The sequence below is a fragment of the Camelina sativa genome, chromosome 10, assembly GCF_030686135.1.
Source record: "Camelina sativa cultivar CO46 ecotype springtype chromosome 10, ASM3068613v1".
Classification (NCBI taxonomy): domain Eukaryota; kingdom Viridiplantae; phylum Streptophyta; class Magnoliopsida; order Brassicales; family Brassicaceae; genus Camelina; species Camelina sativa.
Window position 1 is genome coordinate 14,293,574 of NC_141889.1, and position 27,815 is coordinate 14,321,388.

At 36.1% G+C, this 27,815-nt stretch overlaps 6 protein-coding genes across 24 annotated transcripts; 4 read left to right on the plus strand and 2 right to left on the minus strand.

Annotated features, from left to right (window-relative positions):
• Positions 1 to 690: 690 nt before the first annotated feature.
• Positions 691 to 1,478, plus strand: LOC147936128 (uncharacterized). The gene is made up of 2 exons (XM_087468600.1): positions 691 to 697; positions 988 to 1,478. The coding sequence occupies exons 1-2, from the start codon at positions 691 to 693 to the stop codon at positions 1,476 to 1,478; spliced, it is 498 nt and encodes a 165-aa protein (XP_087324726.1).
• A 400-nt stretch (positions 1,479 to 1,878) lies between these two features.
• On the plus strand, positions 1,879 to 2,804 carry LOC147936129 (uncharacterized). Its single transcript, XM_087468601.1, has 4 exons — positions 1,879 to 2,007; positions 2,105 to 2,369; positions 2,578 to 2,671; positions 2,759 to 2,804. Exons 1-4 carry the CDS (start codon positions 1,879 to 1,881, stop codon positions 2,802 to 2,804), a joined length of 534 nt encoding a protein of 177 aa, XP_087324727.1.
• A 1,251-nt stretch (positions 2,805 to 4,055) lies between these two features.
• LOC104719054 (uncharacterized) lies at positions 4,056 to 12,918 on the minus strand. Of its 19 annotated transcripts, XM_087469767.1 has the most exons (11): positions 12,765 to 12,900; positions 12,359 to 12,455; positions 11,770 to 12,213; positions 10,226 to 10,789; positions 8,654 to 9,217; positions 6,830 to 7,647; positions 5,590 to 6,086; positions 5,151 to 5,475; positions 4,981 to 5,041; positions 4,843 to 4,889; positions 4,056 to 4,393 (listed from the first exon to the last, which is right to left on the minus strand). In XM_087469767.1, the coding sequence occupies exons 6-8, from the start codon at positions 6,932 to 6,934 to the stop codon at positions 5,331 to 5,333; spliced, it is 747 nt and encodes a 248-aa protein (XP_087325893.1). In that variant the 5' UTR covers positions 6,935 to 7,647; positions 8,654 to 9,217; positions 10,226 to 10,789; positions 11,770 to 12,213; positions 12,359 to 12,455; positions 12,765 to 12,900; the 3' UTR covers positions 4,056 to 4,393; positions 4,843 to 4,889; positions 4,981 to 5,041; positions 5,151 to 5,330. The 19 variants fall into 19 exon arrangements, 16 of the variants coding, with proteins under 16 accessions (XP_087325893.1, XP_087325907.1, XP_087325904.1 ...); XM_087469776.1 differs by lacking the exons at positions 4,056 to 4,393; positions 12,359 to 12,455 and adding an exon at positions 8,379 to 8,545 and having other exon boundaries at positions 4,592 to 4,889; positions 5,151 to 6,086; positions 6,830 to 7,287; positions 7,370 to 7,647; positions 12,765 to 12,918; XM_087469775.1 differs by lacking the exons at positions 4,056 to 4,393; positions 12,359 to 12,455 and having other exon boundaries at positions 4,592 to 4,889; positions 4,981 to 6,086; positions 12,765 to 12,918.
• Positions 12,919 to 14,549: 1,631 nt separating this feature from the next.
• Positions 14,550 to 15,778, minus strand: LOC109126794 (protein VACUOLELESS GAMETOPHYTES-like). The gene has a single exon (XM_087468602.1). The coding sequence runs from the start codon at positions 15,222 to 15,224 to the stop codon at positions 14,550 to 14,552; it is 675 nt and encodes a 224-aa protein (XP_087324728.1). The 5' UTR covers positions 15,225 to 15,778.
• A 158-nt stretch (positions 15,779 to 15,936) lies between these two features.
• On the plus strand, positions 15,937 to 18,363 carry LOC147936130 (uncharacterized). The gene is made up of 3 exons (XM_087468603.1): positions 15,937 to 16,034; positions 16,273 to 16,292; positions 16,484 to 18,363. The coding sequence occupies exons 1-3, from the start codon at positions 15,937 to 15,939 to the stop codon at positions 18,361 to 18,363; spliced, it is 1,998 nt and encodes a 665-aa protein (XP_087324729.1).
• Positions 18,364 to 26,708: 8,345 nt separating this feature from the next.
• LOC104719057 (protein RALF-like 32) lies at positions 26,709 to 27,342 on the plus strand. The gene has a single exon (XM_010436903.3). It carries the CDS (start codon positions 26,806 to 26,808, stop codon positions 27,151 to 27,153), a length of 348 nt encoding a protein of 115 aa, XP_010435205.1. The 5' UTR covers positions 26,709 to 26,805; the 3' UTR covers positions 27,154 to 27,342.
• Positions 27,343 to 27,815: the final 473 nt, after the last annotated feature.

The following is a 27,815-nucleotide window of genomic DNA, read 5'->3' on the forward strand; positions in this document are numbered from 1 at the left end:
ATAAATGTAGAAATAACTATTGTTTGAAAAAGAAAATTAACATATCTCAAAAAATATATACATAAACATGTTATACATACTTACTTAAGTGGATGATTATCTTTATAAGTATATTGATTATAATAAAATTAAAGTGATAAAGATGGAAATTATTATAATTATGAAAATGAATATATGTTGGTTATATTTAAAAATAAAAAATAAAAAAATAACATAAACGATATGATTAGGATGTAAATAAGTATTGTTTAAATAAGTAATTTAACATATATAAGAGATATATATGTTATATATTTACCATTATCTATTATATTATTAATTAATATTGTGAATTTAGAAATATATAGCAATCTCTAAGGTTGTATATATAGACCTTGGTCAGAGCTTATGATTGATATCCAACTCTCAAATATATTTTAAGATTCTTAAAAATTTATCTTCATTCAATGCTTTTATTATGTTTGACAATCTAATTTTGATTATAATTATTGAATTTGTTAAGTACAGGTTATATTATTGTCATTAATTCTCCAACTGATCTTGTTTCACGTTTAAATCCTTCAAAATACGAATGGAAAATCCGGGTTAGAATCTTGTGTTTATGGGAAGAAAAATCTCTCCAACTTGGTTCAACCCTAGAGATGATTTTAACTGATGATCAGGTTTGTTAAATGTTTTAATTCTTAGACAATGGCATGTAATCCGTGTGTCTAATTTTCCACAAGGGAAAGGGAAAGTCAAGCTCCCCAAGCTGAAAACTCCACCAAATAAATTATCGGCGTTGTTATATAATCAAGATGATAGGAGTGACAACTTTCGTGATAATATAAGAGCATACAATATGATGTTTTCCTTCACGTCGTTAAGTGGGGAAATAAATCATTCTATTATGCTCTCTCAAATTCCAGGTATATAAATAGTATTTTTTTTTTTTTGCAAACAAAATCTAATACAAATAGATTCTCAGTTTGATGTTATTATATCCAGGGGAAGAGAGGCAATATTTGAGTTCATATAGTGTTGAGACTTTCGATACAAGTTCTTACGATGACATGATATACACTAAGGAATTCTTAAACAGTATTCAAGTTTCTGGATTACCTAACCATGTTCTGACATTGAAAAAGGGAGCATCTATCATATTGCTTAGGAATATTGATCCTAAGGGAGGTTTATGCAATGGAACGAGATTGATTGTTACTCAAATGGCTAATCATGTTATCGAAGCAAGGATTGTAACAGGTGAAAAAAATGTCATTGATAGAGTTCTTATTCTTAGGATGTTTGTTTCTACACCGGATGCAAAGTTTCCCTTACATATGAGGTGTCGTCATTTTCCTGTTGCTCTTGCATTTGCGATTACTATTAACAAAAGCCAGGGTCAGACGTTAGAACATGTTGGATTGTTTCTACCTAAGCCTGTATTTACACATGGACAGCTTTACGTTGCATCCTCTAGAGTGACAAGCAGAAAATGACTGAAGGTTTTGATTACAGATGAAGAAGGGAAATGCCAAAACAAAACCCTTAGTGTGGTTTTCAAAGAAGTCTTTGAAAATATATGATTTTATTTTAAGCATTTCATATCAACTATAACATTTCGTTTTATACATTTGTTATTCGATTTTCATGGTTCCTTTTACATTTAATATTTGAATTTCAGGGTTTATTTTCCTTTATAAAAATAAAAAAGTGACAACACTTTTCTTAAGACAATATTTATTTATATAATAGATTATAAATTTTAATAATCGCAAAAAGGTGAGCCACTTAAACGATTAAGGCGAAACGTTAAGACGTGACACTTTGTATTCTCTCGAAGCCAAAAAATCCCCCTTTCGTTTTCGATTACAGAGAAGAACCCTAATTTGTGAAATTATGAGAATCGATTATATTGCTAATCTTCTTCCCGGAAGAACTAATTGGTATATCCAAGCGAAGGTCTTACATTCTTGGAGTGTCAGAGAGTTCTTTACAAAACGAGTTCTGCTTCTTGTGGATGTAAAGGTTAGAGTTTCTATTTGGATGATTTTTTTCTTAATTTCCAAGTTCTAACAGTTATTGTAGTTAACACTTCTTACACAATTGTTGTTAAACTGTGAAGGGTGACACAATTGAAGCATCTTTTTTACCCAATACATTCGCTAAACTCCAAAAATATATCGACAATGGTGAGTGGTTAGAAATTAGAGATTTCAAAGTCATCAATCCAACTCTGCTGGAGAGGAATACCCACCATCCTTATCAGATTAAATTTACGGATGCTACCACGATGATGTTGCTCCAATCATTGAGTCCAAAGAATTATTTTCGATTCGAGGATTTGGATGACATATACCGTGGGAGAATAAATCATCCCATCTCTTTCGGTAAATGTTTCTTTAATTTATTTTATATAGTTCTGGTACAATCCGTGAATATAATAAATTGGTGTCTTTCTGTTCGGAAAGCTACAATCTTTTTATAAATTTTGGAGCTTTGTGTATTGGTCCCTCCTATAGAAAGTATGACTTAAACCTACCAAAGATAGTTTAGTAACACTTTGGAAACCTAAATTCTGTCTTTTTTTCGATATAGATGTTTGTGGGTGTATAATGAATGTGGAATATAAAAGAAGACCTGCGAGTGCCATTAATAGTGATGAAGTTGTTCTCATATTGTTGAATGGCAGGTGAAAGAAATTTACTCTACCTTAAAGACAATTATTACATTTTATAGTTGTCTATGTTAAGATTTATATTAATTTGATAACATGTAGGAATGAGACAGTGAAGTGTCATCTCAAAGACAACTACGCTTCTTAGTTCATGTCTACATGGCAATCAAACGACTGCCATCTCATATACAAAACCGAACCTCTGTTTTGTGTAATGTGGTTTATAAAGGTCGGAGAATATGTAGGTATGTAACATAATTTAGTTCTGATAAAAATCTTCATAAGGTAACCAATAAATTCACTTTAAATTGTAAATATCTATAGATGCACCATGTATTGAAAACACATTGGCCTCTTCGAAGATTTTCATAAGACCAGACTTTGAAGGACTGGAGCATCACCAGGATATGTAAGATATTGGCATCTTCTTGAGACTTTGTATGATGTTTAAGTAATCTTTCTTTAAATACCTTAAATATTAACAGGTCTGAATTTGCTGGACGTTATTACATAAACAATGTGATGAAGCAACAAGGTGAAAGCTCAAGAACTCATCTGTAAAGAATGGAGCCTCTTTTTTTTTTTTTGTAGTTTGAATGTCTTTTTTAAAAAGTATGATTGTAGTAATCGCTACATGAATTCCTAATATGGATTAATCTTAACTTTATTTTGTAACTAGGATAAAACATTATAATTTCATCTTTTAGAATTTCCTTACAATTTTTAAAAAAATAGAAGACTTCATTGATATTTTACATTGTGAATATTATGGAACTTTAAAAACTAATCCCTTATGTAAATATGAAAATTCTAAATAAGATAACAATTATTGAATAATTACTCAAAAAACACCATATACTAAAGTATCAAAACCATTTTTATTAAAATCTTAATATCGCGCTTTAAGCGCGAGTTCCTCCCGAGTAAAATAGTAAATCTATATATTTTTTAAAAAATCACAAATAAATTTAAAATGATTTTGTAATGTGTCAAATAATGCTATTTTTGGAAGTCTATGGACTGTATGTTATAATTGTCCACAAACTTATTTTAATGCTATTTAGGGTATTTCTCATAATTATATATATATATATATATATATATCACAAATTATAAAAGTATTCTAAAATTTGTGAAAGTTTTGTCCAAAGGCAATACAGGTATAGATATTGGGCATGCCCAAATATAAAAGTAGACATATCTTGTTTTAATTTTACTTTTATAATTTCAATTATATTTGTACTTTCATGAAATTTTATAAATTTGATAAGGATAATTTTTATGAATTTTGTTGTTTTAGTAATTTTTCAGTTAGTTGTTGGGTAACGGATCCCACACACCGGATAATTCTAATGCACCGGAGGCCTGTCAACTTAAAAACCTAAAAATGTGCATGTTGCATAAAAGAGGTGGTCAAATATTAAAATTAATGTGTTCATAAATTAATTGTTATAGTCAAAGGAGTAGACTTGTCCTTCAAGCCTATGAATTGATTATAACATTTATTTTGTAAGTTAATTATTGGAACCATTACCTGAAAAAAGGAACATGTGTAATTGAAACCAGGAGAGAACAGTTTGACACCAATGTGATTTATCTCCAAGAACACCACAAGAGTTTGGATAGAATATGAGGAACTCCCTAGGAACTTGGGAAACCAAGGTGGACAGCAACGTAGTTCGCAGATAGGCTTGCTGGAAAGTAGACCGAGTCGAGTCAAAGTCAAGACGTTATGCACTAAATGAGACATCAAAACAGGCGCATTAATTGAGAGTCAAAGGATTAAATGGATTGACACATTAGACCGAGGTCAAAAAAAAAAAAAAAAAAAAAGACACATTTAGACCATCATTAGTGGAGCAATCCTCCTATATTACTCACATATTAATTAATCATATAATTAATACTATATTAACTAAAACAATCTTAAAAAAATTTAAGTAAAATCATCCCTGTACTAAAGAACCCAAAGAAGGTTGCTCAATCATTTAAATAATTACAAAAAAGAAAGAGAGAAACTCAAAGAACTTGATAGAACAAGGTTATGGGTTTGAAGTTTACAAACTTACAAAAAAAAAAAAAAAACCTACAAACAGAAAGAGAGATACTTTTTGATCAGATGCCTGCTATTAACCAATTTTGTGACAGTTGTTCCTCCTGGTCAAAAAAGGAATGGAATCACAAACCTTGATCACAAGAAAAGTTCCGATTCCACCATATCCCCTGTGAGCCTCTGTTGATTAATTAGTTAAGAGTAAGAGGGATCTTTTAAAACCAAAATATGAGTCCAAACAAGATTCGGTCTAAGAAAAATAAGAACATACCAAGCATTTCCGGCAAGGGGAAACTGCAGCAAACATCAAAGTTAAGCAGGAAGATATGAGACTGCAACAACGTAAACACAAGAACTCAAATGTGAGAAGAGACACTTAATCCATAATAGTTTATAAGCTAGAAGAGATGGTTGAATATAGTAAGATCCTTGGAGACTAACCGGGCTATCCTCCATGATTAGATAAAACAACCCGACCCGTTTTTTTTTAATAAATACAATATATATAATTAAGCATCCCATACTACTTAATTAATCAACCCAAACCATAACTCAACATTAAACCAACAATAACCATTAAACACAGCGGAAACATACCAATAATACAAAACCAATACATCATCAATACAATAACACTCCTAACCAATCTATCCAACAACCTAGCATAACTCTATCCAAGGTTCCAACATAAACAATGTAACCAGCAACAAACAAATGAGACCCTAGATCATCCTCCTCCACATCGCCATGATTCCACGTCACATACCTGCACACCACAAACAACAATTGAGATGCGTAAGTATTATCATAAATACTTAGTGAGGCAATCCTCTCATCTACTAGGCTATATACACAAGCAATTGAGATTCCCCATGTTTACGTTCCACACGCATCTGCAGCGATAGGATCCATACATCCCGAAAACCGCGCAGTATCAAGTTTATGCATCTCCTTCACCATAGACAAATAACGAGCATGAGCTCTCACATCCGCAGCCACTAGCTGCTGCTCCTCCGCCACCACTAGTGGCACTACCTGAGTCTGAGCCGGACCCATTCCCGGTATCCGCTCCAACAGCTGTGTCAACAAGCCCGCAAGGTCCACACCTCCCACAGAGGCTCCACCTGCTGGGATTCCCACACCCGGAACCCTAGCACCACCGGCCACTCGGGCACTGACACCGCCCACACCGACCCCCTCAGCGCCTACGGTCCTATCAGTACCACCACCGGCCACACTCATGGACTCCTCCTGGAAGTCCTGCGACTCGCCGACACCCTCAGCTGTCACACTATGCTCAACAAACTCACTCACTACTGGGACTCTGCCCCTACCACGTCTGCGTCCACGACCAGCAACATCTCCACCCTTAATCATCTGCACTACCCAGAACAGAAAGATAAGTACACAATTCAAACCGCACACAAACACATATCTTACCGTGGAATCTCATTGAAGGCTCGAAGAGGATGATACTAGGACTCCATACCGCATGCAAATTGACTAACTAATCATAATCAATTCCATCGCACAACATCATGCATCAAGCAAAAAGGAAAATAATTCACCCAATTAAATTCCTAACCGCTCTAACCATCCACTTAACCATCCTAGAACCGTAAAGGCTCTAATACCAAACTAAAACAACCCAACCCGTTTTTTTTTAATAAAGACAATATATAATTAAGCATCCCATACTACTTAATTAACCAACCCAAACCACAACTCATCATTAAAACAGCAATAACCATTAAGCACAGTGGAAACATTCCAATAATACAAAACCAATACATCATCAATACAATAACACTCCTAACCATTCTATCCAACAACCTGGCATAACTCTATCCAAGGTTCCAACATAAACAATGTAACCACAAACACACAAACGAGACCCTAAATCATCCTCCTCCTCATCGCCATGATTCCACGTCACATACCTGCACACCACAAACAACGATTGAGATGCGTAAGTATTATCATAAATACTTAGTGAGGCAATCCTCCCATCTACTAGGCTATACACACAAGCAACTGAGATTCCCAATGTTTACCAAACAACAAACAAACACAACAAAGCAGGAAAATCACGAATCAAACAAGTTGGTGTCGACTGAGACCTGAGTGGTGTCGATCGACACTGGACCAAACATGGTGTCGACCGACACCGAATCCGCAGTCGCGTTCTGCGCAAAGCCAATCGTCGAATTTCCGTTTCCAATCATCTCCAATCCGCCCCAAACTCACCCAAAAGCTTCAGGAACCTATAACAACCATAACACAACCACCACAAGCAAGAACAACACCACAAAACACAGCAAATCAATCAAACAAAGGATTCTCATGCTTAGATAAGCCATGGTCATGCACTCACCACTTTTGCAGGAAGATTTTGACTCAACAAAGACGAAACCAACCTTTAGAAGCCTTCTCCTTTGTTCCTAGCACCAAATCTCCACTCCATAGCAACAAATCTCACCACACAAGCCAAGAATCTCTCTAAAAGCCTCCTAACTCTCAAGAACACCTTTCTTCTCTTTTTTCTCTTAGAACGGCCAAGACAACCTCTTTCCACGACCTAGGTCGAGTTTTCCCTTATATACATGGTTTAGACAACCCAATCAAATCAAACCAAACCAGAAACGACAATTAAAAACAACCTGGTCGAACCAAACATTGATGGTGTTGATCAACGCTCCCCATGGTGTCGATCGACACCCCTTCCCAATAACCAGAAATTGGTTCGGGTGTTATCAGTACCACCACCGGCCACACTCATGGACCCCTCCTTGAAGTCCTGCGACTCGACAACACCCTCAGCTGTCACACTCTGCTCAACAGACTCACTCACTACTGGGACTCTGCCTCTACCACAACCACGACCGCGTCCCCAACCACGTGTGCGTCCACGACCAGCAACAGCTCCACCCTTAACCATCTGCACTACCCAGAACAGAAAGCTAAGTACACAATTCAAATCGCACATAAACACACATCTTACCGTGGAATCTCATTGAAGGCTCGAAGAGGATGATACCAGGACTCCATACCGCATGCAAATTGACTAACTACTCATAATCAATTCCATCGCACAACATCATGCATCAAGCAAAAAGGAAAATAATTCACCCAATTAAATTCCTAACAGCTCTAACCATCCACTTAACCATCCTAGAACCGTAAAGGCTCTGATACCAAACTAAAACAACCCAACCCGTTTTTTTTAATAAATATAATATATATAATTTAGCATCCCATGCTTCTTAATTAACCAACCCAAACCACTACTCATCATTTAACCAGCAATAACCATTAAGCACAATGGAAACATACCAATAATACAAAACCAATACATCATCAATACAATAACACTCATAACCATTCTATCCAACAACCTAGCATAACTCTATCCAAGGTTCCAACATAAACAATGTAACCACCAACACACAAACGAGACCCTATATCATCCTCCTCCTCATCGCCATGATTCCACGTCACATACCTACACACCACAAACAACGATTGAGATGCGTAAGTATTATCATAAATACTTAGTAAGGCAATCCTCCCATCTACTAGGCTATACACACAAGCAACTGAGATTCCCCATGTTTACCAAACAACAAACCAGGAAAATCACGAATCAGACAAGTTGGTGTCGACCGGGACCTGAGTGGTGTCGATCGACACTGGACCAAACATGGTGTCGACCGACACGAACATGGTGTCAATCGAAACCGACTCCGCAGTCGCGTTCTGCGCAAAGCCGATCGTCGAATCTCCGTTTCCAATCATCTCCAGTCCGCCCCAAACTCACCCAAAAGCTTCAGGAACCTCTAACAACCATAACACAACCACCACAAGCAAGAACAACACCAAAAAACACAGCAAATCAATCAAACAAAGGATTCTCAGGCTTCGATAAGCCATGGTCATGCACTCACCTCTTTTGCAGGAAGATTCTGACTCAACAAAGCCGAAACCAACCCTCAGAAGCCTTCTCCTTTGTTCCTAGCACCAAATCTCCACTCCATAGCAACAGATCTCACCACACAAGCCAATAATCTCTCTAAAAGCCTCCTAACTCTCAAGAACACCTTTCTTCTCTTTTTTCTCTTAGAACGGCCAAGACAACCTCTTTCCACGACCTAGGTCGAGTTTTCCCTTATATACATGGTTTAGACAACCCAATCAAATCAAACCAAATCAGAAACGATAATTAAAAACAACCTGGTCGAACCAAACATTGATGGTGTCGATCAACGCTCCCCTTGGTGTCGATCGACACCCCTTCCCAATAACCAGAAATTGGTTCGGGTGTTATCAGTATCACCACCGGCCACACTCATGGACCCCTCCTTGAAGTCCTGCGACTCGCCAACACCCTCAGCTGTCACACTCTGCTCAAAAGACTCACTCACTACTGGGACTCTGCCTCTACCACAACCACGACCGCGTCCCCAACCACGTGTGCGTCCACGACCAGCAACAGCTCCACCCTTAACCATCTGCACTACCCAGAACAGAAAGCTAAGTACACAATTCAAATCGCACATAAACACACATCTTACCGTGGAATCTCATTGAAGGCTCGAAGAGGATGATACCAGGACTCCATACCGCATGCAAATTGACTAACTACTCATAATCAATTCCATCGCACAACATCATGCATCAAGCAAAAAGTAAAATAATTCACCCAATTAAATTCCTAACAGCTCTAACCATCCACTTAACCATCCTAGAACCGTAAAGGCTCTGATACCAAACTAAAACAACCCAACCCGTTTTTTTTTTAATAAATATAATATATATAATTTAGCATCCCATGCTTCTTAATTAACCAACCCAAACCACTACTCATCATTTAACCAGCAATAACCATTAAGCACAATGGAAACATACCAATAATACAAAACCAATACATCATCAATACAATAACACTCATGACCATTCTATCCAACAACCTAGCATAACTCTATCCAAGGTTCCAACATAAACAATGTAACCACCAACACACAAACGAGACCCTATATCATCCTCCTCCTCATCGCCATGATTCCACGTCACATACCTGCACACCACAAACAACGATTGAGATGCGTAAGTATTATCATAAATACTTAGTAAGGCAATCCTCCCATCTACTAGGCTATACACACAAGCAACTGAGATTCCCCATGTTTACCAAACAACAAACCAGGAAAATCACGAATCAGACAAGTTGGTGTCGACCGGGACCTGAGTGGTGTCGATCGACACTGGACCAAACATGGTGTCGACCGACACGAACATGGTGTCAATCGAAACCGACTCCGCAGTCGCGTTCTGCGCAAAGCCGATCGTCGAATCTCCGTTTCCAATCATCTCCAATCCGCCCCAAACTCACCCAAAAGCTTCAGGAACCTCTAACAACCATAACACAACCACCACAAGCAAGAACAACACCAAAAAACACAGCAAATCAATCAAACAAAGGATTCTCAGGCTTAGATAAGCCATGGTCATGCACTCACCTCTTTTGCAGGAAGATTCTGACTCAACAAAGACGAAACCAACCCTCAGAAGCCTTCTCCTTTGTTCCTAGCACCAAATCTCCACTCCATAGCAACAAATCTCACCACACAAGCCAAGAATCTCTCTAAAAGCCTCCTAACTCTCAAGAACACCTTTCTTCTCTTTTTTCTCTTAGAACAGCCAAGACAACCTCTTTCCACGACCTAGGTCGAGTTTTCCCTTATATACATGGTTTAGACAACCCAATCAAATCAAACCAAACCAGAAACGACAATTAAAAACAACCTGGTCGAACCAAACATTGATGGTGTCGATCAACGCTCCCCTTGGTGTCGATCGACACCCCTTCCCAATAACCAGAAATTGGTTCGGGTGTTATCAGTATCACCACCGGCCACACTCATGGACCCCTCCTTGAAGTCCTGCGACTCGCCAACACCCTCAGCTGTCACACTCTGCTCAAAAGACTCACTCACTACTGGGACTCTGCCTCTACCACAACCACGACCGCGTCCCCAACCACGTGTGCGTCCACGACCAGCAACAGCTCCACCCTTAACCATCTGCACTACCCAGAACAGAAAGCTAAGTACACAATTCAAATCGCACATAAACACACATCTTACCGTGGAATCTCATTGAAGGCTCGAAGAGGATGATACCAGGACTCCATACCGCATGAAAATTGACTAACTACTCATAATCAATTCCATCGCACAACATCATGCATCAAGCAAAAAGTAAAATAATTCACCCAATTAAATTCCTAATAGCTCTAACCATCCACTTAACCATCCTAGAACCGTAAAGGCTCTGATACCAAACTAAAACAACCCAACCCGTTTTTTTTTAGTAAATATAATATATATAATTTAGCATCCCATGCTTCTTAATTAACCAACCCAAACCACTACTCATCATTTAACCAGCAATAACCATTAAACACAATGGAAACATACCAATAATACAAAACCAATACATCATCAATACAATAACACTCATAACCATTCTATCCAACAACCTAGCATAACTCTATCCAAGGTTCCAACATAAACAATGTAACTACCAACACACAAACGAGACCCTATATCATCCTCCTCCTCATCGCCATGATTCCACGTCACATACCTGCACACCACAAACAACGATTGAGATGCGTAAGTATTATCATAAATACTTAGTAAGGCAATCCTCCCATCTACTAGGCTATACACACAAGCAACTGAGATTCCCCATGTTTACCAAACAACAAACCAGGAAAATCACGAATCAGACAAGTTGGTGTCGACCGAGACCTGAGTGGTGTCGACCGACACGAACATGGTGTCGATCGAAACCGACTTCGCAGTCGCGTTCTGCACAAAGCCGATCGTCGAATCTCCGTTTCCAATCATCTCCAATCCGCCCCAAACTCACCCAAAAGCTTCAGGAACCTCTAACAACCATAACACAACCACCACAAGCAAGAACAATACCACAAAACACAGCAAATCAATCAAACAAAGGATTCTCAGGCTTAGATAAGCCATGGTCATGCACTCACCTCTTTTGCAGGAAGATTCTGACTCAACAAAGACGAAACCAACCCTCAGAAGCCTTTTCCTTTGTTCCTAGCACCAGATCTCCACTCCACAGCAACATATCTCCTACACAAGCCAAGAATCTCTCCAAAAGTCTCCAAACTCTCAAGAACACCTTTCTTCTCTCTTTTCTCTTAGAACGGCCAAGACAACCTCTTTCCACGACCTAGGTCGAGTTTTCTCTTATATACATGGTTTAGACAACCCAATCAAATCAAACCAAACCAGAAATGACAATTAAAAACAACCTGGTCGAACCAAACATTGATGGTGTCGATCGACGCTCCCCTTGGTGTCTATCGACACCCCTTCCCAATAACCAGAAATTGGTTCCTGGGTGTTAATTTAGATTTCTAAAGTGATAAAGCCCACCAGCTGAACCATGTGGCTTGTTTTCTCGCAGATATCTAAAAAGTCAAGAGAAAAAAGATCAGAGGTACATAAAACTAAGCCACTGATAAAGATTCGTTTTATTATCATCATTATCACCATCATCATTCTATCTCAATTCTCCATTGATCTGAATTGTTGAAATGGGGTGAAGAGATTTACTCTTTTACAAGTTGACATTGGATGATGCACCATTGGTTGTCCCGCAATAGGAAACAGAGGTTTTGGAATATTCAGTGACAATGGTCGAAACCGAGTACTTGTGGATCACTCAGTGAACAAATATCGAAACAAGAATCACAGTCATAATCATTCAGACACACGAAATTTAAGAACGATAACAACAAAGAAACGCATTGGATGTGATCAAACACAATCCAAATCTAAAAAAATCGTTTTTTAGAAAGCACACATATCTCAATCATACCAATCGATCTAAGGATGCATTATGTTCTCAATCACAATCAATAATATTTTACCAAATTAGATACATCCGACTAAGGTAAGAAACAAACCAGACAAAAAAAAATCAAAATCAATAATTTATCGGAGAAGTAAGAAAACTTACAAGAGCAATATATCCTGAAAGCTGCTTCTCCAATATCAGGATAAGTGATAATGCCGGTTTTGTTCCCGAATCGTCAGATCGATCTGCACAAACATTAGATTACTATCACCCCGTCGAGAGTGAAAAGAGAGAGAAGAGAGAGAAAAAGGAAAATAGGAAGAAAAAAAAATTGTTTTTTCTATTTATTCATTACCCAACTAAAAATTGTCACGTGTCGTGTCTCATGAGCTGCTTTGAGTTGCTTCCGATGCTTCCCAAAGAAACGCTTCTCTAATAAATAGGCATTTTTGATTTATTTTTAGATCTTAAAAATACTGAGCAACGCATTGAACAACGCCAGTAAAGATGCTCTTAAGAGCAAGAAAGAGGCTATAAAAACAAGGTTAATGCTTCAATAATAAAAAAAAAAAAACAGAAAAAATTGGCCACCATTCGAGAGCACAAATATTGTATTTTCCATCAATTATAATAAATTATATTTTTTATTTCTACCATCGAACCATTGGGCAATATGAATATTAATTATACACATTTTCTCTATATATTTTCATCAATTCCAAGATACATTGTACGAGTTTTTTTTTTTTTTTTTTTTTTTTGTCAAACTCATTGTATTATATCTCTGCCTATAAATTATATTCCCTCCGCATAATGAGGAATGTCTACTTTTAAAAAATTTAACCAATCAAAAACAAGATTACATAAAACAACTAATAAAAAATATAAAATTAATTTTAAAGTTGCCTATAAAGTTGAAAACATCTTATATTATGAAACAAACTAAAATCTCTAAAAACATTTTATATTTTGAAATGGAGGGAGTATTGTTTTTTCCATAGTATTACAACATATACTATATTTGACCGATTAATAATTATTTATGTCATAAATTATGAAAGTATTATGGACAATGGGCATGTCCAATTATTTAATTATTGTTTTATGATTTAAGTTATATATTTTATTTTCATAAAATATTTCAATTTGATCATTTATTTTCTTATTAAATTATTTATAGTTTTAAAGAGTAAACGATATTCCGTAAATTTGGCCAACATCGTCATTTTGTGATTTTGGCGAGAAAATATAATTATACAATTCTATCACCAAATTCGAGATTTTATAGCTATAGTGGAAAACACACATATATATATATATTTTAACACTGTTATTTTAAAACCAGAAGTAACTAAGGCAAAAAAAATCAAAGTAACATCCAAAACTGACTACAACTGATAATCTGCAACAATGGAATGGCATGTTTATAATTTATTTGATGCTTAAAAGATAAATCTTATATATTAACACATAACACATACATTGTCAAATTTGTTTGTTATAATATAAATCTTTACATATAAATCAGATTTATTCCCAAATAACTTGAATATCTTGTTGGAAACATTATAAGGAACACACTGTTTTCCCAAAAAAATTTCAAGATGGATGGGTATTGACAGCGACAATTACAACAATCACAAAATGGTCGAGTTATACGATTGTTAAGAATCACATCAACCAAGGGTGATTTGGTGTCTCCTCCCGGCTTTAACCATATGAAGTCTCCGAGTGTGCATTTGATGTGAAAAGTGATGTTACAATGATCACATGAATAAAACCATTTATCTGGATTTATTGTTTCCTCGCATATCTAGCACCAACATTGCTCACCTTTTCTTTTTTCGTAACATAGAGATAGAAAATGATCTTTATCATTTTTGTGTTTAACAATCTTTGGCAAAATTGAGAATTTAACGTCTAAAACAAATTCACATTCCTCACAACTTAAAACCATGGTTGCCTTATCTCCACAACCATTGCAAATTTGGCCTCGTGTTGAGTCATCATTAGATAATTACATGTTTTACACCGCATGCATTCATCATTAGAGTCACTCTCGTCTTTAAGCTTTAAAGTATGCTCCTCATGACTAAAATGCTTTATTACTCCTTTTTCTATCTCCTGGTATGATTTAGCCTCTAATGTATTATCTGATTTGCCTTCAAGTTCAATTGCATCCCATATCCCAAATCTTGTGGCACATCTCAAATGAATGGCAATATCCGGACATTTCGAACAAGTATATGCCCCACATGTCCAATTTATCTTTTTATGACAAATTTCACATTTCCAATCTCCGGCATCAAGGCAATAATTGTAATAAATATAGTGATCATGACGATAGATCTTTATAACACGTGGTATATCAATACAATTTCTATGAATCATGAAATTGCATTGAGGACATACATAAGGATTTGGATCGTCATCCATTCCACAAGCGCTGCATATAAAACTTCGTTGCGGCATAATGATGAGTGAATGCTCATGAGTCTTAGGATGGATAACACTGAAAGCGGGTGGATTCTTTTGACAATTGACATCCACACTAAAATTACAAACATAGCAATGATAAAATAAATTACGAAGTTTGCTTCCAAAAAAAACAACATTTTCCATTGGTGTAACTCGGAATATGCGTGAGACGCTTGAGAAAGTGTTTAGGATGACAAGAGTAATTGATCTATGGTATAGATTCGGCGCAATCTTTGTGAAAACTCAATTCACATAAGTTACATGCGTAAGGAAACCGATCATCAAGGAGTCCACATAAATGACAAGTAAATGTAATCATCATTGGAACAAGGGATAAAGGATGATCGTGGTTCTTTGGACCATCAATTGTTACCACAACTTGCTTTCTTGCGCATATTAAATCGATGAAAAAAATCATATTTTGAACAATAGTAATACATCTTTGCCAAGTTACCTCTACAAAGCTTGCATTCTTCATGGACTTCTTCATTTTGTGCAAGTAGTTTGATGTGCAAAGAATGTTGTGGATGATAGAGGCAGCAAATCTCTAGATTGGAAATGACACACTCTTTGTGAAAGAAGACTCCAGATTGTAAGCAACGAAACCCATCACTATAGTAGTCTTTACCAACATTACAGCCGTCACATTTTAATCCGCGCGTTGGCATCAATGAATAATGTTTACTGAGTACTTTCATAGCTGACATAATTGTATATGTATTTTTAGTATTTTTAAAAAAATTCTGTATGTTTTTTGTTTCACAAATAGAGAGAGCTTTCATATATATATATATACCTTTTATAAATTAAGTTATTCTTATTTACATGAAAAGGATATTGAAAATGTAACAGAGCTATGAAAGGAACTGGCAGTTATGAAGTGTCTCATAGGGCTGATATGCTGACGTGGCGTGACGTGCTGACGTGGAGAAATATTGTGGACATAATGACAAGGTGCGTGAGAAGGAAGGAAGAAGAGATCAAGATATACTCGAAGATATTGAGAATATATTTGATTAGTTGGGATAAGGGAAGATATTCACTTAGGGATAAGGAATATTTCCTTTTAGTTAGGATACACAAGATCTAGGTTAGAGATCGTGTGTGTGAGGTTATAAAATGACGAGGGTTAGCCGCAAAAAGAGTTAGCACTCGTGGGATAAAGTTGTGAGTTTTTTTGTAAACCTTCAAGCAAGTACAAAAGCTTTGAAGGTGAGTGTGGGTGGTATACTCTTTTAGATCTACACAGGGTGGTCTTAGATAGATAGGAGAGTGAGCTTTGTTTTTCAAGTCTTGTAAGAAACGAGGGTCTTTATAAGATTGATTCAAAGCGTTTGTTTGGCGCGTTCCAAGTGTAGTTTTTGTGTGTTGTGTTATCTCTATACCTTTACAATTGGTATCAGAGCGGACACCTGATGAAAGTCTGATATCTTTTTCAACAGGTGAGAAGAATGAAGATGGTGAATTGGTGCAAAAACATAGAAAGAAGTGGACTGATGAAGAAAAGGCTGAAGCCAAGCACAATTCGCAGGTCATGTCAGTCATCTTCAAATCTCTGCCAAGAGATATCTTCAATCAAGTTCAAGGTTGTGTGTCGGCTAAAGAGGCTTGGGACATTCTTGTAGTCACATTCGAAGGAACTACTCGAGTTAGGCGCACGAGGTTGGACAATCTTGCATCTGATTTTGAGAATCTTCAAATGACTGAAACCAAATCTGTGGCGGATTACAATAGTTGGTTGAGTGGTATTGTTCAAGAATCTGTTGTTTTGGGTAAACGATACAAGGACATGAAGCTGGTCAAGAAATTTCTCAGAAGTCTACCTGACAAGTTTCAGCCGCACAGATCTGCTATTGATGTGTCTTTGAATTCAGACGAACTCAAGTACAATCAAGTTGTTGGGATAATGCAGGCGTTTGAGATGCAACTAAAGAAGAAAGAGAAAATGAATGCTAAGTCATTTGCTCTTAAAGCTGCAGAAGAACAGAAGCTTGTTGAATCGCAGGAGCTTAAAGACGAAGAAAAGGTTGGTCTGTTGGTTAAGAAGTATTTTCGCAAGATGGAAATAGGTCAGTGGAAGGGAACTCCCTCACTTGCAAGTGTAGATCCTGTCAAGGGCTTCAAGAAGAATGATAAGTCAGAACGTCAATGTGCTGAGTGTGAAGGATATGGTCATTACAAGGCTGAGTGTCCAAACAAAAAACGGAAGCACTCTCTACAATGCTATGGATGCAAGGGTTTTGGTCATACCAAGACTGATTGCCCCTCCCAAGGATGTAATCAGAAGTCCTACATCACATGGAGTGAAAGTGATTCTGATGAAGAAGATAACAAAGGTGAAATTCTGAACAATTTTGTGGCTCTGCTGGGAGTAATCGAGGAAGATGAAGAAGATGGAGTTCTGTTGTTGAAAGAAGACATTGACAAGACAATTGAGTCGGACTCAGATGGGGAAGAGGCAGGTTTGTCGTTGGAAGATCAGATAAGTCTTCTTATTCAGACCATTGTGCAAAAGACTCAAGATAACAGTGAGTTGTCTGCCGAGAGAGATACGCTTCAGATGAACATTGCATTGTTGGCTAAGGAACTAAGTGAAGAAAAAGCCAAGTATCTGCGTCTTGAGAAGCAATTGGAAGAACAGCTGAAAAGCATCAGGATGCTGAGTAAAGGAACTAAAGATCTGGACTTCTTGCTCAATACTGGACAATCAAGCACTGCAAAGTGGGGTCTGGGTTATCAGGGAATCAACTCTGACAAGTCCACACAGTTTGTTAAAGGGCAGAACCCTGAACCAAAACCCAAAGCACAACTTGTTGCACCAAATGGACGTCATTGTCAGATTCCTAAGGTAAATCTGCATTCCATGCAGATGTTTGTGCAGCGTGAGGTACCAATGAGGCAAACATATGGTCAACAGAGCTATTCCCAGGCTGCTCAGCGACCTGTTGGTCTTATCAGGAGAAGAGGATGCTGGTACTATGGTCATCTAAATCACTTCAAGGCCCAGTGTTTCAAGTTTCAGAATCGTGTGACAAACCTAGTGCAAAATGGCAGCTTCTACCCAGCTGTTAGAAGAGTTCAGCAAGGGTATGTCAGAAAAGATGATCTCTACTGTCATGTTGCATACACAGCATATAAAACTGAAGTTGATCAGGCCAAGTGGTATTTTGACAGCGGATGTTCCAGACATATGACAGGGGCGCTTGACAATTTGTCTCACGTAGAAGATGTTGCTGTTGGAAGAGTTACGTTTGGAGATGGAGCAAAAGGGAAAATTCGATGAAAAGGTACAACCGGTGGTGACACTCAACCCCAGTTGAATGATGTGTTCCTAGTAGATGGATTGAAGGCTAATCTGATCAGTGTCAGTCAATTGTGTGATGAGGGCTTAGATGTTACCTTCACCAGGAAGGACTGCAAAGCTGTTGATCAACAAGGGTCTGTCAGACTCAGAGGTAAACGATCTAGGAATAATTGCTATATGTGGAAATCAGAAATGTCGTGCTTTAATGCCACCTTTGAGTTAGACACAGAGCTGTGGCATCAGAAACTTGGTCATTTGAATGTGCGCACGATGTTGAAATTGGCAAACCAAGAAGTTGTGCGAGGACTGTCAAAGCTGAAGGGTGATCAACACTTTGTATGTGGTCCATGCAACAAGGGAAAACAAATCAAAGCATCCCATGGGTCTCTGACAGATATTCGCACAAATCATGCTTTATAGTTGGTTCACATGGATCTGATGGGGCCTATACAAGTTCAGAGCATTTCTGGTCGACGATTCATTTTCGTAATGGTGGATGACTACACTCGCTACACCTGGGTAAGGTTTCTTCGTGATAAATCTGACACTCTTGAATGTTTTCGTATCCTTGCCCTACAGATTAAGAGTGAGAAGTGTTCCATTGAGACCATTCGAAGTGATCATGGTGATGAGTTTCAAAACGACAAGTTTGAGAAATTCTGTGGACATCAAGGCATTACTCATCAGTACTCTGCACCAAGAACGCCGGAACAGAATGGTGTTGTTGAACGTAAGAACAGAACGCTGCAAGAAATGGCAAAAGCTATGCTACATGGAAATCAAGTGCCTCATTGGTTCTGGGATGAAGCTGTTAACACAGCCTGCTACATCATCAATCGTGTGCATGTTCGCCCAGGGACCAGCAAGACTCCCTATGAGCTTTGGAAAAGGAAGTCTCTAACTGTACACTATTTCCATGTGTTTGGATGCCTGTGTTATATTCTAAATGATAAGGATCAGTTGGGTACGTTTGACTCTAAGAGTGATGAAGATATCTTTCTGGGTTATTCCGGACATAACACTGCCTTTCGCGTCAACAACAAACGTCTGAGATCCATTAAGGAGACTGTCAATGTAGTGTTTGACGATACCTCCTTCCTGCGAGTGGCATTGGTGCCTATTGTCTCCGACACAGACCTGGTAACTGATGCTGAGAAGTCTATACAAGAAGCTGTCAGTCTTGTTGTCCCTGAAAGGCCTGTATCACCATCTGCTTTAGATCTGGTGCCTTCTCAGGTTCATAGGAATCACTCCTCTACTGTTGTTATAGGTGCGATTCAGGGGGGTTGAGTTACCAAAGGAAAGGAGATTGATTTTGCTCAGTTGGCTAGGAAGAAACAAAAGGTTGTCGTTCCGGAGTCTGTCTCTCAAGACTCTGATGTAGTGCAATTTGCATGTTTTGTCTCTTCCATTGAGCCTAAGAATCACAAGGAGGCGCTTCGTGATGAGTTCTGGGTTGCTGCTATGCAAGATGAGTTGGAACAATTTGAAAGAAGTGATGTTTGGGAACTCACTCATCGTCCTGCTGATGTCAACGTCGTAGGAACTAAGTGGATATTCAAGAATAAGAGTGATGCTAGTGGCTGCATTGTGAGAAACAAAGCACGGTTGGTAGCTCAAGGCTATTCTCGAATTGAGGGAATTAACTTTGATGAAACCTTTGCTCTGGTGGCAAGGTTGGAGTCAATCAGGTTTATGTTCGGTATGGCAGCGCTCTTAAGTTCACTTTGCATCAAAAGGATGTTAAGAGTGCATTTCTAAATGGAATACTACAAGAGGAGGATTATGTTGAGCAACCAAAAGGCTTTGAGAATTCACAGCACCCTGAGCATGTTTATCGACTGAAGAAAGCCCTGTATGGTCTAAAGTAGGCACCACGAGCATGGTATGAGAGATTGACTACGTTTCTGATGGATCACGGATACAATCGAGGGAGTGTTGACAAAACGTTGTTTGTTCTCAACAGCAACAACAATTTCATGTTTATTCAGATCTATGTGGATGATATTGTCTTTGGTTCCACGTGTCAGCCTCTTGTAAAACAGTTTGTGGAAAGCATGCCTCAGGAATTCGAAATGAGTATGGTGGGAGAGTTAAGATACTTTTTGGGATTGCAAGTTGAACAATCAGCTGATGGGATCTTTGTATCTCAAAGCACTTATGCTAAGGAGCTTGTACAACGTTTTGGCTTGGATAAGAGTAAAGAAGCAAAGATCCCAATGGGAGAAAATGACAAACATTCCAAGGACGACGAAGGGGAAGATGTAGATGAGAGACTATACAGAGGGATGATTGGAAGTCTGTTGTATTTGACTGCTATTCGGCCAGACATATGTCTGTCAGTAGGGATATGTGCACGCTATCAAGCCAAGCCCAAGATGTCGCATTTACTAGCTGTAAAGAAGATCATCAAGTACATCAAAGGCACATTGGACTTTGGCATCTATTATACCAAGGATACAAACACCGGTTTGAGCGGATACTGTGATGCTGACTGGACAGGTTCTGTGGATAATCGTCGTAGCACAAGTGGAGGTTGCTTCTTTATGGGCAACAATCTGATCTCATGGCACAGCAAAAAACAAAACAATGTCTCTCTATCAACTGCTGAAGCTGAGTACATTGCGCTAGGAAGCTGTTGCACACACTTCTGTGGATGCGACAAATGGCCTCGGATTATGGTATGGATTCTGATACTCTTTTAATTCATTGTGATAACTTGAGTGCAATTAATATTTCAAAGAATCTTGTTCAACATTCACGAACCAAACATATAGATATTAGACACCACTTTGTTCGTGAACTAGTTGAGGCGAAACTAATCGAGATTGACCATGTGAGCACTGATTTACAGTTAGCTGATTTGTTTACCAAGCCTCTGGACTTCAACAGATTTGTAAATCTGAGGAAGTCCATTGGTGTTTGTGAGTTCTAACCTGCTTTACCTAAGATGTGTTGATCAGAGACAAGAACATGTGCTAGGACAGATCATGGAAATCCTAGAATACATAGAAGATCAACACTTTGAAAGCAACTGTGAGAAATAGCTGTTTGTCATGCCGGTCTATTCATCCTGTCAAATGTTGTCATGTTTTAAGGAAGTCAAAGAGCTGTGAAGAGACACACAAGTAGATCCTCAAGTGGAAAAACTCGGTTTGGGGACAAGTATGATATCAGTGATTGGCATGATCATGATGTCACTGTGTTCATGTCAGTGAAACAGCTAACAGCCTTCTGAGACACATATATTTAAAAAAAAAAAAAAGTGTGTGTGTGCTCTTCAAAGAGAGAATCTCCAGCTGTCTTAACATGTTGGGTTGGATTGCAGAGTAAAGGCATGACAGTGTGAAAGACTACTCACTTGCATCAAGTCTCTGATTTTCAACAATTCAAGAGGTTGTGATAGCTGCTGGCAAATGTTCTGAACAAGTGGTTGACACAGCAAAGGTATGGTTAGTACTTTGATCTGTTTTTGATTTTCTTTAGTTAAAAAAAAAAAAATTGATGTTGCTCACATGTGTTATGTCTCGATCTTGGTGCTTTCATGTTCACTGTTCGTGGTTGTGTGTATCTGATGTTTTTGGTTCATGAACATATTCAGCTTCCTTTAAAGGGGTGAAGAATCTGTGTTTTTTAGGAACCTGTGTTTAATGTGATTAATGCACTTAAGATTAAAAAGGGGAATAATATTTGATGTACCATAACAGATTCATTGAGTGATTTCATGGCAGAGTTAATTTGTGGGCCGAGGCATAACAGCCCAAATAATCTTCAAGAGGGAGTATAAAAGGAGAGGCTAGGGCATAACAGCCCAAGTCTCCAACGAACTTTGCACATAATTTAACTAGAGGCAATTGGAAATTTAGTACGTTTTTCAAACTTAATTGTCAAAGTAATACATTCACTATTTACAATTAGACAAATACACACAAAACACTGTTTCACAACTTTGACCTACCTTATTTGTCATTCCAAAAACTACCAAATTACTAATCATGCCATTGCATAGTTATTCATCCGATTCTTCTTTTTATTTTTTTTATTATTATTTTTTTTCTACACTACCCTTCACTTCTTATAACTAAAATATATATCAATTTAAATTTGTTTTTCCAAAAAATTCAGATACATAAAAATCAACATTTTTTTCTTTATAATTTAAGATGCATTTTGTTTGATGATTTTAAATATATTTAATGCAAATTTTGTATTTGTACACCTTATTAATTGTACAAATGTCTGTACACATTATCAAGTGTACAGATGTAATTTGTTTAATCTGTACATTTAATAATGTGTACAGACATTTGTACACTTAATAAGGTGTATAAACATATGTACACTTAAAATAGTGTACGGATAATAGAATATATTTGAAAAATAGTAAACAAAATTCATATCAAATTGTAAATAAAAAAATATTTTCTTTTTTTGTATTTAAGAAATTTTCTAAAAAAAATTATCTTAACAATTATTTGAAAAATCAAGAAAAGGGGGAAAAAGTAAATAAAAAATAACTAAATTTTTCCTCTCACACACTAATATAGCAGTCCCTATATGTAATTTCAACCAAATTACTCATGCCTCACATTACTCCATTCTCTCACTAGAGCTATTACACAAAAACTCTTTTATACTAATATGCCAATTTTGAATAGTAATTGTACTACTTATCCTATTAAGTTTTCAAAACGTACTAAGAGACAATTGGAAATTTAGTACGTTTTTCAAACTTAATTGTCAAAGTAATACATTCACTATTTACAATTAGACAAATCCACACAAAACACTGTTTCACAACTTTGACCTCCTTTATTGGTCATTCCAAAAACTACCAAATTACTAATCATGCCATTGCATAGTTATTCATCCGATACTTCACTTCTTATAACTAAACACACCCATTTAACTATCTATTTTCTTAAGCTTTTTTTGTCGAAAGAAAGAAAAGTATATCAATTTTTCTTAAGAATGTTTTATACACAAGTTATTCCCTTTCTTTAATCCAAATTATTATTTTTTTAATTAAAAGGACATTATATTCAGAATTCTAACGTACGGAAACCTATCTGATTTGAAAAGTATTTATGGGATAAACAAGTTAAAGTCGATGAAGGAGGATGTAATATCAAGAATAAACCTATCTGAGTCACTTTAACAAGCATAGTTTGGAACTTTGGTCTGGTGAGAATCAACGGCAGCGAGGCAGATACATGAGCCTTACGTTAAGTGAAGTCAAAGAATGTATTAACATACAAAACTAAGCGATTATTATATAGATTATTACAAAGAAAGAGTATAAATATACGAATCTTTAAGAATGATCGTAAAAAGTTTCTGCTATATCAAGGAAAAAATGAGAGTGTTAATTACACTTTGTAATTAATCCGTAGAAGACTTTTTTCTGAGCAGAGATGTTAGTTTATTGTCATAACAATCCTTCTTATCAATCTCGCCGTCATTATTGGCTGACGAACTCCAATCCACTCACCACCAAAGAGTACTTCTCTATATATACCAAATAATGATTTTTACTTTATTATTGATAGCTAGCTCAATCGATATATAGTTATTTTGAATACTAAATTACTAATAACCGAAAAAATAACTAATTTACCATGTTATGGTTTCATGCTTACACATGAAGAGAGTATGGGTTTAAGTACCGGCCGGCATCTTTTAATGTTAAAAAGATAGTGATTATATAGTACCATTTCGTGGAGCACCAGTAGTCACGTACGGTACTAAATATATTGTGACATCATCGAGTGGTGAGAGGATGATGTTGACTAGTAAGGTGAGGGATCTTAACTATGGAGCTCTCAAACATGACACGAAGGCTCCGGCAGCTTCCGGTGGTGGAGGAAGAGCCTTGCATGGTTGAAGTGAAAAACTCTCCGCAGATAAAAATAATTTCGAACTCAAAAACCCTATATTTTATAATAAGTTGAGTGTGCATACTCTATGCAACCTGGGTTTACATTGTCGTACCAACACAAACATAAGTTATATTGGCTCCGGTTCATATATATGTCGGAAAATTATTGAAAATATTCTAAAATTTTGTGAAAGTTTTTGTTCTAGTAATTTGGTCACTTATCCGAATCTGAGATTAACAACTACCATATGTTGGCAACTTGGCATTGCAGATTCTGTCGTTTGTCAACCCGTGGCATTTATTATCTAGTAGGAGCTAAGCTCTTAAAGGCGTCCACATCGAATTTTAAATTTTTAATTGTGATTAAACACTTCACTAATTAACATTTTTTAAAATCTCCAGAATTTTCTATATTAAGAATTATTTTAAACAACCAATCAGGATTTGACATGTCATTCATTAACATTTTTTAAATTTCCAGAATTTTTTAGAAAAAGGAAAATTTTAAATTTATGGAAATAAAAGAACTATGCACAATATCCCACATCGGCTAGTAAATTTTTAGACAATGGTTCAGAACCAGTATAAATAAGATTAATATGCTTCCAACAACAAATGAACAGGAAAGCTTGATTTATTAGGCATCCAAGTTTAAAAGTATATTCGGTTTGATCCGGTTTTTTATTTGATCAAATTAAAACTTTAAAAAGTTTGAAAAAAATAAATTATAATATTTAAAAATTTAAAAAGTTAAATTTAAAAAGTTTTAATATTATAAATATTGAAACTTTTAAAAGTTTTTAAATATTATAATTTTTAAATTTTAAAAGTTTAAAATATTAGAAATATTGAAACTTTTTAAAAGGTTCAAAAATTATATTTTGAAACCTTTTAAAAGTTTAAAATATTATAAATATTTATGTAAAACATAAATTATCTTATTTATTTACGTTTGTGCTTTTTATTTCTTATGAGCAGTAAAACATATTTTTGTGTATGATTTTATAGATAAGTTGATATTTTTCATTAATTTTTTATTTTTTATCTTATTTTTTATCTTATTTTTTATTTTTATGATAAAAGAAATGATTTTGTTCTTGGAGTTTGATGGATTAACAAGTTGTGTGATAGTCTAAAAAAAGGTTTTTTAGTGGAAGAAAGTGAAGAAATTGGCGAGGATGAAGAAGAAAAAGAGTATAGCGAAGAACCAGACGGTAAAAGTAATGATGACGATTACCACAAAATTTGACAATATAAATGACAAAAAATAATATGAATAATAAGAAAACATTGAATAAAAAACACGAAAACATAGGTGGTAGCGATCAATTAAATATGAAAACGAGTTAAATTCATGATTGATATTTTTTCATGAATTTTTTATTTTTTATCTTATTTTTATTTTTATGAGAAAAGAAATGATTTTGTTCTTGGAGTTTGATGGATTAACAAGTTGTGTGATAGTCTAAAAAAGTTTTTTAGTGGAAGAAAGTGAAGAAGTTGGCGAGGATGAAGAAGAAAAAAAGTATAACGAAGAACTAGATGGTAAAAGTAATGATGACGATTACCACAAAATTTGACAATATAAATGACAAGAAATAATATGAAGAATAAGAAAACAATGAATAAAAAACACGAAAACATAGGTGATAGCGATCAATTAAATATGAAAATGAGTTAAATTCATGATGATAAAATAATTTTGTTTTTCTGGTGGTCAAAGAAATGGTTTAGGATATGTGAGGTTATCAGTTTAATTCGCCTCGCCTGGATGTCTAGTTAAATTCATAATTTTTTTGTTATCATATTTGATTTTATAACACAACTGATTTTTATATTTCAAAAAATTGTGTATATGAAATTTAACTTTTTCCTTAATACTAATTTAAATTTTAAGATAATATTTTACTACCGTCATCATTCATATATATTTTTCATCAAAATATATCAAATATACCTACGCGTAGCGTGGGTTCAAAACCTAGTTAAAATAAAACTCTTAAACTTACCATTTAGATTTTAAATCAACTTAAATAGCAAGTTTGGAATCAGAGAATTTCAATAGATAATTAAGAAATACCCTCTCACAAAAAAAAAAAAAAAAAAAAAAAAAAACTGATTAATTATGATTATTAAATTACTAAAACGTTTGGTGGTATACATTGTTTGTCATCATAAGTACCTTTTGTTTTGGCTCTACTAATAAAAGTACTTTTCCAATAAGAAGAATCCGGATCCAAACTTTTTACCACCAAAAAATAAAAAAATCATTATAGTAAAACAAAAACCGAAGTGTATAAGTTTTACATTAACATAGAGTGGTGCGACATTAATATACACTCGTACTCAATTATAAGTAAAGCAGTGTGTTAGGTGAAGTGCGGCCCCTCCTAGTGCTGCTCCCACTAAGTTTATCTTTACACTGAGGAAATCGTCTCAATGTGGCATTCCATGCTTATTTATTATTATATAACCAAAGACTCGTCTTCACAATTCATTCTCTTCTTCTCTCTTTTTTCTATTTTTCTGGCGTCTCTAATAAAATGGAGACAAAACCCTCTGTGATCTTTTTGACCATCACCATCTTCTTCGTCTGCCTTCTTGTGCATGTCACCTCCAAAACATCATCATCTCTTTGCAATGGATCGGTGGCAGAGTGCAGCCGTGTGGTGGAGACAGAGGAAGTGACGGTGATTATGGAGTCTTGGTCAAGCCAGAGGCTGACGGAGGAGCAGACACGGAAGCTTTCGTATGGAGCTTTGAGGAGGAACCAGCCTGCTTGCGACGGTGGTAATCGTGGCGAATCTTACTCCACACAATGTCTTCCTCCGCCGTCTAATCCTTATAGTAGAGGCTGCTCTAAGCATTACCGTTGCAGGCGTGACTCTTGACCATTCATTCACCAGCCATCTTTATGAATCTTTATGTTATGTAACTGTATACCCATATATATGTTCTTTTAATTTGTTAGTGAAATTTGAATTGTTTTGGTTCGAATTGTATAATCTCTTTTCAATCTTTGTAACACTCTGTGAATCTGGGGTTTCGTTTATTAGATTAAAAAAAGTGTTGGGTCGAAATCAAAATCTGAAAAAGATAGGAATATTTACATTCTAACACACTTTTCTATAAAAATTTGCATTCTAACACACTTTTGCACCACCACACACTTTTTTTATAGTGTTTTACTTTCTTACCCTCTAACTCTTTCTCTCCAAACACATTACTTCTCAACACACATCTTTCTTTTATTTTTTATTTTTCACTCTATTTTCTTTCATTTATCTTTTTTTTTCACCCTCTCTAACTCTCTCTCTCTATTTCCAAATAATTTTTATTTTTTTATCTTACTCCCTTTCTTTGATATATGTATTTGAATAATCTTGAGTAGTGAATTATCTTAATTTTTATTTGTTTATCTTACTCCCTTTCTTTGATATATTTGTTTTGGGTTTAGGGTTTAGAGGTTTAGGGTTTAGGGTTTAGGATAGATATAATGAACACTCTCATGCTTAGTTTTTTAGGGGATATGATGAGGTTAAAATTGTTTGAT

Excerpts from the sequence above, each read along its gene's own strand:
- LOC147936129 (XM_087468601.1), top strand. The coding sequence starts at position 1,879 with ATGAGAATCGATTATATTGCTAATCTTCTTCCCGGAAGAACTAATTGG. Across the intron at positions 2,370-2,577 it reads AAATCATCCCATCTCTTTCG|ATGTTTGTGGGTGTATAATG; the intron begins GTAAATGTTTCT and ends TTTTCGATATAG. Across the intron at positions 2,672-2,758 it reads CTCATATTGTTGAATGGCAG|GAATGAGACAGTGAAGTGTC; the intron begins GTGAAAGAAATT and ends GATAACATGTAG.
- LOC104719054 (XM_087469767.1), bottom strand. The coding sequence starts at position 6,934 with ATGATTGGAAACGGAAATTCGACGATTGGCTTTGCGCAGAACGCGACT. Across the intron at positions 6,087-6,829 it reads TGTCGATCGACACCACTCAG|ATGATTAAGGGTGGAGATGT; the intron begins GTCTCAGTCGAC and ends TGGGTAGTGCAG. Across the intron at positions 5,476-5,589 it reads GCTGCAGATGCGTGTGGAAC|GTATGTGACGTGGAATCATG; the intron begins GTAAACATGGGG and ends TGTGGTGTGCAG.
- LOC109126794 (XM_087468602.1), bottom strand. The coding sequence starts at position 15,224 with ATGGAAAATGTTGTTTTTTTTGGAAGCAAACTTCGTAATTTATTTTAT.
- LOC147936130 (XM_087468603.1), top strand. The coding sequence starts at position 15,937 with ATGAAAGGAACTGGCAGTTATGAAGTGTCTCATAGGGCTGATATGCTG. Across the intron at positions 16,035-16,272 it reads ATTGTGGACATAATGACAAG|CAAGTACAAAAGCTTTGAAG; the intron begins GTGCGTGAGAAG and ends TAAACCTTCAAG. Across the intron at positions 16,293-16,483 it reads CAAGTACAAAAGCTTTGAAG|AGCGGACACCTGATGAAAGT; the intron begins GTGAGTGTGGGT and ends AATTGGTATCAG.
- LOC104719057 (XM_010436903.3), top strand. The coding sequence starts at position 26,806 with ATGGAGACAAAACCCTCTGTGATCTTTTTGACCATCACCATCTTCTTC.